The sequence below is a fragment of the Nerophis ophidion genome, linkage group LG02, assembly GCF_033978795.1.
Source record: "Nerophis ophidion isolate RoL-2023_Sa linkage group LG02, RoL_Noph_v1.0, whole genome shotgun sequence".
Lineage (NCBI taxonomy): Eukaryota > Metazoa > Chordata > Actinopteri > Syngnathiformes > Syngnathidae > Nerophis > Nerophis ophidion.
In genome coordinates, this window is record NC_084612.1 from 37,399,857 (window position 1) to 37,413,028 (window position 13,172).

Sequence of the window (13,172 nt, forward strand, 5' to 3'; positions counted from 1 at the left end):
ATACAGAGGAGAGGTAAGCATTAGGATGACTGTATTACTGGAGGACACATTTCTCATGAAATCATTGACTTACTCATAGTTTTTGACCAGCTGGTAAAGGCAGAGCAAGATGCCCAGCCATCCTCCACTGTTGTCGGACTGCAAGTAAAAGCCGATCTTGTCCACGATGGTTGTCCACTTGGCGGGGTAGTCATGCTTGATCATGTGGTGGATACACGTTGTCAATTGGACCCTGTCAGATCCAAAAACAGATTTCAAAATAATGGTGAGTGTTCAGAGGCTGACAAATTTAATTAGGTTCGATGTCAGAAAAAGGGTCAAAGTGTTTCTTCCAGGGCGACACAATATTTTAGGCTGTTGAAAGTTACTGACCAATAAAGGCAATTATGATGCTGATTGATAATTCGGATAATTCAAAATTTACCACAAAAATGAGCCGAAAATACATAAAAGGCTTATCTCCGTGCTTGTTGTCGGTCTCGGCTGTGGTTTGTGCTGACGCCTGCATGCACAACATGTGTACAGAGTTTGGCATGATATTTTTTTTTTTTTTTTATAGAATAACAACGCCGCAGTTATTGTTGTGGGCTTTCTTTAGCATGTCAGAAGACATTATATTTGTAGTTTGTATATTCTAGTAATTAAACGGTGAAGGTTAAAGACGAGCTTCAACACAATAACTTCTGATAAGTTACCTTAAAATAAACTTAAGTAAAGCTGCTACATAGCATTAATAGCAGCGACCGCATCAAATGTAAAACCACAAAGGACTGATGAAAAAGCGTTTGATAGGAGGCAATAGTTTCAAAGAAGAGACCATTGGGCAAAATAACTTGAAGACAAAACTAAGTAATTGTTTGAATCCGGGATTCATTTGGAGGAAAAGATAATTGGTAATTCACTTTTATGATTTGTTTAGTGGAGAAAAATGCAACTTATCATTTGAACCCTAAATTATTTTTGTTCTACAAATAAATGTTGCCGTTATAAACGGCAGGCATTTATTGTACTAGTACTTTATTTCTGTCAGGAAAAATGATTGTATTTTTGTTTATCAACAGATGCTACTACCTCAAATTTAAACATTTAAATAACCATCCAGCATGGCAGACAGCGCAGAAAGATTTTTTACAAACAATGCACCCCCGAATTTTAAATCTTAAGTGTGTAAATGGTTGGATTTTTTTTTTTAAAGAATGGTCAGTTGAATAAAAGTAGGGCCATACCATCAAATGTGTGTGTCTGTATATTAGGGCAGGGCGATATATCGATATATTTAACAAGATAGGATTTAAGAAAATATCGTAATGTCGGTATAATTTGACGTTAAAATGACCAAATACCGCTTATTTTTTGTGTTCCTTGATTCTCCCCTGCTTCCAACTCCCTCTGAACACTCCATAGGATACTAAGCCCCTCCCCGTCCTCCTTCCATGTACGGCTGGTCGATCTATCGATATACGCTATATATCGCGGGTTTGTCTCTGTGCGATATAGAAAATGACTACGGTATATTGTGATATTCAAGTACACATTCTCACACAGTTGCTTTTAGTTACGGGCATTAGAGTACAGGCTCTTCCCACTCCTTGTGTCTCCTTCTCACAGACAGTAAGGGCAGGTTCTTACACACGTCACATACTGTCATGTCATACATCACATACATACCATACGCTCTCGCGGAGCAGAGAGGTAGCATGAGTAATGTTAGCTTTGATGCTAGGGAAGCCGTGCGAGTGGTAATACGAGAGAGATACGGAGTGAATTTGGTAACAAATGAAGGGAATTCTGGCGGTGGTTCAGCTTCAAGCGGGAAGATGTCGAATAGACAACTTTAATTTGTCAAGCGTGGAGCACAAGCGTTGCTACCAAAAGTAGCATTACAGCTAATATGTAGCATCTTTGAAAAGTCACCTACTAATAACTGTTTAATAAATACAGTTTTGCTCAATTGACTAGTGATTTCCTTCTCTGCATGAAAGTTTAAAATGAGCATATATTAATGCAGTATGAACAATAATGTTTTAATGTAGACACATAGAATAATCATACTGCTCTGATTATATGCATCAAGTGTTAATTCAAGGCTAAAGCAAAAATAGAGATATATATCGTGTATCGCAATATAGCCTAAAAATAGAGACATTAAAAAAAGGCGATATTGCGTCCTTGATATCTTTGCACGTATTAAAACATCCATGATTGGTTGGTTGTTTACTATGAGGAGTCACGATTGGTTGAGATTAGGGCAAAACATTAGGGGAAGGCCATTCAGAGGCAAGACAAGGAACCCGGAAAGGAAATGATAACAGATATCCCAAATAACGACGCAAGAGTCGTAAAAGAGAAGAGGGAATTTTCAAGCAGGCGATTAAAATATTGGAAGTGGAAGATGGCAGAGGGATTCTCTTCTTTAAATTTTTCTTTTAGCGATGTAGAATGTCCAGGAAACTCATAATGCGTCTACTTGGCCACATTTGGACAAATGTATGCGTCTGGATGTAACATTCTTTTGAGTTGTTCACCATGTAAGCCCAAATCAAAACTGTTCTCGAGTTGCCAAGCCGGACATATTTCGCACAAAAAAAGCTGGCAAAAATGTATGCCAAAGTGAGGAAGACCATAGCCTCACCATTAACTAAAGTCACTTACTTGGCGCTGACCAGAACCGTACGTGTTGGACAGTCCATTACATCATCGACTGGGAATTAAAAAGTACCTGCCTGCTAATGTATTTTTTATCAGAGTTTGAAACGTTTTGGATTATTTGCACAGCTAAATTATTTATTTTGCATGAACTGAGATAGGCACCAGTGCCCCCCGCTAACCCAAAAGGGAATAAGCGGTAGAAAATGGATGGAAGGATAAAAAGAATACTTTTCTATTTTATTCATGTTATGTAGTTCTGTGCTACTTAAACAGTTGCTTTTATGTGCCGTTAATACCCATCTTGACCAACTGGGTTAATAAAAGTGCCACTGAATGTGTAGGAGCCTAAATACTATTTAGGTTAATTTAAATTTCATGGAAGGTGCATTATGTTTATTCAGCCAAAGGGGGACTATTTACTTTATTTGCATGATAAGAAAATTTATATATTGAATTCTTAGAGTAATTATATAAAGCTCACTTTATTTGTAATTATTGCACTTGTCAAAATAATTTGATGACGTAACTGTTTTAATTGCATATATGGCAGAAGGATCTGTGTGGTGGGGTGGTTTTTGGACGCAAGGTGTCATGGGTAATTGCAGTCAGGTGCGATGGAATCGAGCCACAGTTTTTTGACCTCACTCATACTTTTTCTCATTCATACTTTTTCTAACTTTTACTGTAACAAACTCTCTTTATTTTGTCATTCATTTGTTCCCACATGGTGATTGTTTTACGTTTTGAATTATTAAGATCACAAGTGAACCATACAAACAAAGAGGAACGTCTGGAGTTTTGTTTGTTGATGATGCAAGAAGCGGAGTGAAGGAGAAAGTAGAGGAGCGTCAAGCTAAGGCTACTTTAGGAATCTACAGACTGTTTACAATACAGTTGGCATTTAGTTAAATTTCAGTGAATCTTGCTCAAAAATGAATATATATCGAGATACACTTTTTCGCCCATATCCCCAGCCTTACTGTGTGTGTATGTATATATATAAAAAATGAATATTTTATATATTCATACATGCATGTAAAATTAAAACGGGTGTTGACGCAATGTGATTTCTGCCCAGTGCTCTGAATGTCAAAGTGAAGAAACTGAATGAAACTTGTTTGAAAGGCTGGAGTAACTATCAAAGGCGGCTTCAAAAGACGGCGTGGCGGGTAGAACGGCTGTGCCAGCAACTTGAGGGTTCCAGGTTCGATCCAAGTCACTGCTATTGTGTCTTTGGGCAAGACACTAAACCCTTGCTCCCAGTGCCGCTCACACTGGTGAATGAATGATATAGGTGGTGGTCGGAAGGGTCGTAGCCTCAAATTGGCAGCCGCGCTTTACTACCACCCAAGTGTGAATGTGGAGTGAATGAATACAGTTCTCCTCTGAGAGCTTTGAGTATCTAGTTGATAGAAGCGCTATATAAATGTAATCTATTATTATTAAAGGTATATTATATTGTAAGGTGGTATTGTCTCAAATACATTCTAGAATAAACCCTTATACTGTAACTCGTAATATCAGTATACCGCCCAGCTCTAAGAATGCATTAAAAAACAAGACATGTGCTCTTGTTTTACATAAGGATTGTGAACGATAGCACAACTGCACAAAAAGTGCAGTTCCCCTATAATTTCAGTGGAAGAATGTGGCACAGCCAAAATCTGCAGTTGCACAACTTTGTTCGCTTAAACACATGGGAGAAGTGTGTGTGACCACATGATGCCCTAAGGTGAGTGGATGGGACCGCGGCGGGTGTTGAGGCAATATGATTTCTGCCCAGTGCTCTGAATGCCTAGGTGCAGAAATTGAATGAAGCGCAAATAAACGGCTGGCCTAAATACCACAGCAGCATCAAAAGATATTATACATCGGTATGGTGGAATTGTCTCAAATACAACCCCCTTTCTAAAATTTACTTGTATAACGCATGATATCAGTATACTGCTCAGCCCTAAAAATGCATAAAAAAAGAGATGTTCTCTTGTTTTACATAGGGATTGAGAATGATAGGCACTATTCCTCAAAAAGTGCAGTCCCGCTATAAGTTGAGTGGAAGAATGCGGCACAGCCAAAATCTGCAGCTGCGCAACTTTTTTCACTTAAACACATGGGAGACGTGTGTGTGTGGTCACCTAATGCGCTCAGGTGAGTGGATGATGGCCTCCACTATAGAATCTCGAATAAACTGCCGGTCTTCATCTGGGATTTTATTGGCGGGTGTTTCTGTGGAAGAAGCCTCTCCATCGCACCAATGCTGGGTTACCATGTTTTTAAGGTAAATCACACCTTAATTAAAAACAGGGAAAAAACAAGTTAAGAGGCAGAACAACAATCGGCTATATTCAAACCCTATTTATAAACATTTGAGTAGTGAAACAAACATATTTATGTACTCAAAATGTGATCAAACTAATTATTTACATTTACCAAAAACTTGTTAATTGGATATTGATGATGTAGATAGATACGGGGAAATGGATTGTGTCAGAGGAGATACCAGCCTGAATTTTAGTCTGAATCCGATCAGAAAGAAAATCAGCGGTATCTTCACCTGTAATTTGATTTCATCTTATTATAGAGTGGTTATCTTATTTCTCTCACTTGTATGTAGGGCTGCAGCAAAAGATTATTATAGTAATCGAGTAATCTATTGATTAAATTATTTGATTAGTCGAGAAATTGATTTTAACACTTTCTAGCCTTTATGCGACTTTGGGAAAATGTTTAAAATTAAAATATTTTTCTAATGCCCTTTATTACGGTGTCCTATAAATGCACATAACATTTAAACTGCACTTGTACAACAACTTGTACATGTGCATCGCTATATAACTTACATAATAAATAAAAATTAGGAAAACGTGTTGCCAGATGAACAGGAACCAACTAAAAGATAATAAAAGAACTAAACTAAACAAAGACTAATAAAATATAAATTTAGTGACAATGTAGTCAACCATTTCATACAAACACATTCAAAAGGGTATTAATTGGAGGGTGTTTGATTAAAAAACTAGTTAGCACTAACATTCAAACTGTAGATTCTAACATGTCCTCAACTGTGTTTAAATAAAACATTTGTTATGCATGACACGCATCAGACGGCGTTAGCTGCGAACAGACTTACCCATTTTGGCTTGTTTGCTGCACTTATATATGCAAGGATGATTTCTGGTAATGTTGTGTAATTGATAGAGTACTGTTAAAAAATTACAGTTCTTTTTGACATGGCAAACATTTCACCACAATTTTTGTCTTTTTCAGTTTTAAATTATCCCAAAACCCCATGTTCTCTGTGCCCTTCTCTCTTCCACTGTCATTGTTTTTATGAGCCATCTCTCTCTATACGACCCACATACACAGGTCATCCACCGTGAGCTAGAATTTTTTTACTAAAGTTAATTCATGTTTTGGTAGGTAAGAGTTTGACGGTGGATCCATTTATTGTAGTTAAACTTTTTAGGTATGATCATATTCCTTTATGAATAAATGAGTGACGGATTCACATTAATCACTTTACTTGCATTAAAAACACACACAAAAATAGAATCTCACCAGAAATGCCTCATCTGTTTTATCTTTTGTCTTAACTTTACTACACAGCAAACCCCACAGACCATGAGAATAAAAAATAAAAACAGCGTTGCAGTAAATATACAAAATGACACTCACCCGCTTGCCTGACAGGCAAATCCAGCTGATCAGTCATTGTGACGCGCAACAGAGTGGACAAAAAGTTTACCTGGGTGTGACACTGCAAATCAGAAATGTAAACGTTAGGTACAGCATAACTTCTTTTTTTTTTTAAAGCTAAAAATACACCAAAACATTAGTTTAGTTTACAAATTATTCTTCTTTATAATATATTCTATAGATTAAAACATTCCACTTCTTGATTTTTGTAGGCCAATACAGTTTAAAAAACACAAGTTTTAAAAAATATTGGAATAAAGAGTAAGACAAAGCCATTTTGGATTTACTTAATTAACTTAAGTTCTAACCTAAATATTTTTACATTTCTGCTTAATATGAATAGTGCATGTCCTACATTTCATCACAGCAGTACTTGTTCAATCCCTACCTGGCCATCTTGCACAACAAAAAACAGCCCATGGCTAAGCATAGATCTGTATTTAGAAACTGTACTTGAGCAGAAGGACTCCATCCTCCCCCAGACAACATGTTTTTCACTCTCTGCACAACTTGACAAGTACAGTATGGGATTTCCACAAGCACAATGAAAATTTTGACAGTGATGCAAGCTTAAATTTTCACAAGTACAGCGATTCAACAGTGATTCATACACAATCATTAGTATTTGACATTATAAAAAATAACCTCATAATATAACAGTAACATTATGCAAAGATAATAGGAGAGCGCAAAGCTCAAGGTTAGTAGTATTAACTCGGGCTGGGCCGATAAAAACATTTTCAATACATATCCGGATATGACACGTAGGGCTTCACGATGGAAGAGGCGTTAGTGCGTCTGCCTCACAATACGAAGGTCCTGAGTAGTCAGGGTTCAATCCCGGGCTGGGGATCTTTCTGTGTGGAGTTTGCATGTCCTCCCCGTGAATGCGTGGGTTCCCTCCGGGTACTTTTGCTTCCTCCCACTTCCAAAGACATGCACCTGGGGATAGGTTAATTGGCAAAACTAAATTGGCACTAGTGTGTGAATGTTGTCTATCTGTGTTGGCCCTGCGATGAGGTGGCGACTTGTCCAAGGTGTACCCCGCCTTCCGCCCAATTGTAGCTTAGATGTGCACCAGCGCCCACCGCGACCCCAAAGGGGAATAAGGGCTAGAAAATCGCTGGATGGATGGATGACACGTAATCCATATACGTAAAAATGCCTTTGATATAACATTTGATTTTTTTTGGGGTTGTTGAAAGATGATTCTTTTTTTTTTCGTCGAAAGAAACTGAAAATAATGAAGCCTGGATAGTTGCATGAACAAAGGCACTTGCAATCTGGTAACCTATCAAAACAGGAAGTGAGCAACGGGAGGCACACGCTAAACAACTAATCACATAAGGGTATCAACCATCAAGTCTGGTTGTGCCACCTTGCCGTTGATATGCTGTATTTAGTGAGAAGAAAAACTAAAAATGTGTGTTGCAGAAATTGGAGATATTGACAACAAAACAGGAAAAGTCAACTCAACAGTGTGGCAATTTTGGGGATTTTTCCCAAAGGATAGTAGTCCTTCTCCTCGCTCATCTTTTCTTTCCAACCCTTGTTGTTCCCTATTCGGATGTACGGAACTAAAACTGCAGGACTGAATAAATAAAATAAACAAAAAATAACAAATGCCTTACCTTAAAATAATAATTTGGTCAAATAACACTTAAAATAACTACTGCAAATTCATTTTCGTAAAAATACATGACCATGTACCTTCCTGGCAGTAAACCTGCAAAAACAAATATTTCTCAGGTTTCTGTCTACATTTTTGCACTATTTTGTTACACCTAAGAATTTCTTACATATTCCTTATGTTTTCACCTTAAATTAAAGACATTATTGTTAAGTCTTTGTGATTAATAAGTGTTTTCCATGGTTGTGTTGACATTTCCTTTCGGCCTTGATAGCTGAGGGGAATATAAGAAAAGTAGCATTCGAAATAAAAATGTTAACATTTAATATACATTTCTCCTGGTCCATATTTTTCACATCATTAATTATCACTATCAACCCATCCATCCATCCATTTTTTACCGCTTGTCCCTTTTGAAGTCGCGGGGGATGCCGAAGCTTATCTCAGTTTCATTCGGACGGAAGGCAGTGTACACCCTGGACAAGTCGCCACCTCGTCGCAGGGACAACACAGATAGAGAAACAACATTTACACATTAGGGCCAATCAACCTATCCCCAGGTGCATGTTTTTAGAGGTGGGAGGAAGCCGCAGTACCCAGAGGGAACCCACGCAGTCACGAGAACATGCAAGCTCCACACAGAAAGATCCCGAGCCTGGGATTGAACCCAGGACCTTCGTATAAAAATCTTATAATCTTTATAAAGTTTTCAGCCACCACCTGGCCTCTGTATTAACTCTAAATCACACAATTTGCAGTGTACCTTTACACATTTTAAAAATACATCCATCCATTTCCTACCGCTTATTCCCTTTTGGGGTCGCGGGGGACGCTGGCGCCTATCTCAACTACAATCGGGCGGAAGGCAGGGTACACCCTGGACAAGACGCCACCTCATCGCAAGGCCAACACAGATAGACAGACAACATTCACACTCACATTCACACACTTGGGCCAATTTAGTGTTGCCAATCAACCTATTCTGTCTTTGGAAGAGGGAGGAAGCCGGAGTACCCAGAGGGAACCCACGCATTCACGGGGAGAACATGCAAACTCCACACAGAAAGATCCCGAGCGTGGAATTGAACCAAGGACTGCAGGACATTCGTATTGTGAGGCAGACACACTAAACCCTCTGCCACCGTGAAGCTCGAATACAACGTCATCAAAATCAGAATTTGCATGACATGTGTGAATGTTGTCTGTGTTAGCTCTGTGATGAGGCGGCGACTTGTCCAGGCTGTTCCTCGCCTTCCGACCGAATGCAGTTGGGGTAGCCTCCAGCACCATCCATGACCTCGAACGGGAAAAGCGGTAGAACTGGATGGATGGATATTTAAAACCGCGGTAACCCTCCCGCTTAGTCACGCAATCTCCCAAACATAAGTCAAATGTTACATATGTGAATGACAAAAATGCTGACACTTGTTTAAAGCACTGACCACAGACAGTGAGAATACGACGTAAAACTGTTGTAAGCATTTCACCAATCTCGCGCACTTTGCAAATTATACGTCATTTCCATTGTGTTTAAGCTATTCAAATATCGCAAGACTAGATTTTGTTTGAAAATGGCGCGACCGTGCAAATGGATGGTTTGAGGAAGGCTGAAGAAGAATTTGCGGAATTCTGCACAGAAACCTACATCGAACAGAAGAACAGCAAAACAGTCTCCCAACACTGCGTAGATAGCATCAAGGGTTAGAGTTAGGAGCCAGAACTTCCAACACAAACAATATATAGCTAGGGTTGGGTATCGAGTATCAATTGGAACTGAGACTAACTTTACGATTCTCCTGGAATCGTTCAAAAGTTTAAATTTCGATTCCGAGTCCGCCGACCGGGAAAAAAAAGAATAAGTCGGCGGACCGGAAGAAGAAGCCGCTGAACACCAACGAAGAAACGCCCACCGCCGGAAGTATTAGCATAGCCGAGCGAGTCAGTCAAGATGGATAGTGGTCGTCGGCGGTCGAAAATGTGGCTTTATTTTACTAAAAAAAATTAAATATCGGCGAAATGTAACACATGCGACAGGACTGTTTCGTGCTTAGGGGGGCGCACGTCGAACATGATGAAGCACTTCCGAGTTCATAGAGTACAAATACCCGACCGTCCTCCTCTGCCTCTTCCTCTGGCTCCGACGCCCAGCCTGGCACCTCGGTGACTGCACCGCAGTCCGAATTTGGTAAGTAAAACAATACATTTGCAATAAATAATGTGTTTTGCGCCAATGTGGAGGCAGCTAACAAATTAGCCTGCGTATTTTCTCATAGACAACTTAAAACCTGCTAGCCAGGCTCCGCGATGTGCTCAGCGTACTCCGTTCACCGTAGCGGCAATGGGGAAGATGTCGGTGCCACAGACGGAAGAGTGCCACAGAAAGGTCACTGCACACATAGTCAAAAGACTGTATCCCTTTTCAGAGGTGGAATATCCAACATTTAGGTTAGTTAAGCAATAACGTTAGAGCTAAGCTAATTGATACTGGGCTAAACAGTAACAGCAACATTGCATGTTTGTTTATGTTTGCAGGGATATGGTAAACTCTCAACCCAAAATACATACCACCTTCTAGGAACTACCTGTCAAACACATTGATGGTACAGGAAGAATCGGAATCGAGAATAGTCAGGAATCGGAATCGAAACAAAGAATCGGAATCGTTCAAATTCAAACGATACCCAACCCTAGTGAGAATACGACGTAAAAATGTAAACATTTCACCAATCTCACGCACTTTTCAAATTATACGCCATTTCCATTGTGCGCAATCTATTTGCATATCGCAGGACAAGATTTTGTTTGAAAATGGCGCGACTGTGCAAATGGATGGTTTGAGGACGGCTGAAGAAGAATTTGCGGAATTCTGCACAGAAAGCTACATCGAACAGAAGAACAGCAAAACAGTCTCCCAACACTGCGTAGATGGCATCAAGGTTTAGGGTTAGGTTTAGTAGCCAGAACTTCCAACACAATCAATATATAACTGGAAGCAAATTCCAAAATTGCCAAAATGATTGTGCATTTTACAAATTGTGCATTATACAAATTGTGCCCATTGATTTGCAAAATGTGCACCACACATTATTCAAATACATAGCTGGAAGCAATTTGCAAAAAGATTGCGCATTATACAAATTTGCAAAATGCGCAACAAATTGCTCACATTGGTATTGTGCCTACAACAAAACCACACCGATTTCTGATTAACCAACACATTGTAACTAACTTGGAAGTATTTGGACAAATTAATGTACTGAATTAAATGACAAAAAACGCCACGTATTTTCGCCGTTATAATTAGTGTGGTAGAGAAAAGGTCGGCTGTAGTTAAGGAATAAAAGTATATTTCGCTGTTGAAACGACAAGTCATTGCTTCCACGCTTGTCAGTGACACGTGAGCAGCGGCTATGTGTAGCACAGCCCAGCCAACAAGTAAACCTCCTTCGAACTCAGCTATCTGTTAGCTATGGCTGAAATGGATTATTGTCTGCATTTAATGTGCCAAATAGCTCAGGTCATACCATCACCATATTTCACATTGGGTTACTTTAGCTTTCACTTCCACCGTGGGCGTGTGGTTAAGTGGCTTAATCGCTCTTTCGGGGGAGACACGACGAGGTAGCTAGGTTAGCATTAGCCACACAGCTGGCTCGCTGAGCTAGCAGGGGCCAGGGATTCCAGCTAACGTGATTCTTACAACGACATGGAGGTCAAATGTCGCCGTGTTCGTGGTGGGAGAAACGGTCTGCCGACCAAAGAGCAGGGTTTTGGCGCGTAGACAGTCCCGCTAGCCAGCCTGCGCGGTGGCACCATCTCGAACGAGGCCCGCTGCAAGACGGCGCCACAACTGCCGTCACCCATTAAAGAGCTCAACATGAAGCCTAACTTTGAGCCTCACCTCGGTAAGTTTTCTTTCCGCTGCCTCTCGCAGATTGGGGTCCATGGTGCCCCGCAGGGCCTCGACCAAAACCTCTGGATCCATCGCGAAAACTTGCTAACGGCTCGGGATGTAAGCAATTTCAGATGTCTTATCAGCTCTCAGGCACTGCGCACATGGACGCACGGCTCTCCGGTTACCCGGCGCGAAAGGAAGAAGCGAATGAAGTACCCGGATAAAGCAGCGCCAAATTTGTGCAAACGAATATCCGGCTGCGCCTGCACACCTATGGGAGTTGTAGTTTGTACTGCAACTTAACCCCGCTTCACTTCTACATGTTCCTTCACCATACAAAAACAACAAATCATTAACATATATATATATATATATATATATATATACATATATATATAAATATATATATTTTGAAATTAAATATTGGTTACGTGTTTTTTGGCAACACAAAAATATTTTTCTGTATTTATTGGTCGTCCATAATCCAAAATGCGGTAATTTTTTCCCCAGATGAGTTTGAAGACGTATGTTAAAAAAATGCACACTAATATGAAAAAAGGGAGTGACAACTAGTAAATTTAAAAGCAAAGTGATGTAATCTCCTTTATGACACCATTGTAAAGTGACTTATGCAAACGGAAGATTGACACCTTGACGCAAAGTGCAACGGTGAGTGTCAGAGGAGGGCGACCTTATTCAAATAAATCTGAATGGAAACTGAAAACTTATGACACGGACTTTACAAAATGTCGAAACCAATCTCAAAAATGTTTGTGTTTAATGTAAATTAAACCAAAAAATGTATGTTAAAGATACAGGCATGCAGATATTTATTGAAAACGGCTTATTCGTTTTATAAAATAATCTAAATGTAAATATTTAGTAAATCTTAAATACGACCATTCAGTTGGCACCAGATACTGTAAAAAAAATAAAATAAAGTATGTATATAAAAAACTAAAACAATTTTTGACTAAAAAACAGTGCATAATGTTGCATATTATTTTTGTAGCAGTGTTTTTCAACCACTGTGTGCTGCAGGATACAGTCTGGTGTGCTGTGGAAGATTATCAAGTTTCACCTATTTGGGTTAAAGATATTTTTTGCAAACCAGTAATTATAGTCTGCGAATGATATGTTGTTGTTAAGTGTCGGTGCTGTCTAGAGCTCGGCAGAGTAACCATGTAATATTCTTCCATATCAGTAGGTGGCAGCCGGTAGTTAAGAACTTTGTAGATGTCGGAAACAGCGGGAGGCAGCGTGCAGGTAAAAAAGGTATCTAATGCTTAAACCAAAAAGAAA

At 39.5% G+C, this 13,172-nt stretch overlaps 1 protein-coding gene across 1 annotated transcript in view; it reads right to left on the reverse strand.

Moving 5' to 3' along the window:
- The window catches only part of ipo7 (importin 7), a 34,672-nt gene extending 22,559 nt beyond the window's left edge, over window positions 1-12,113 (reverse strand). The window contains exons 1-4 of the mRNA XM_061882990.1: window positions 11,877-12,113; window positions 6,325-6,406; window positions 4,785-4,938; window positions 74-232 (exon numbers count right to left, since the gene is read on the reverse strand). Of these exons, the coding sequence (XP_061738974.1) occupies window positions 74-232; window positions 4,785-4,938; window positions 6,325-6,406; window positions 11,877-11,960 (479 nt within the window). The 5' untranslated portion in view covers window positions 11,961-12,113. The remainder of the gene's footprint in view (window positions 1-73; window positions 233-4,784; window positions 4,939-6,324; window positions 6,407-11,876) is intronic.
- Window positions 12,114-13,172: the final 1,059 nt, after the last annotated feature.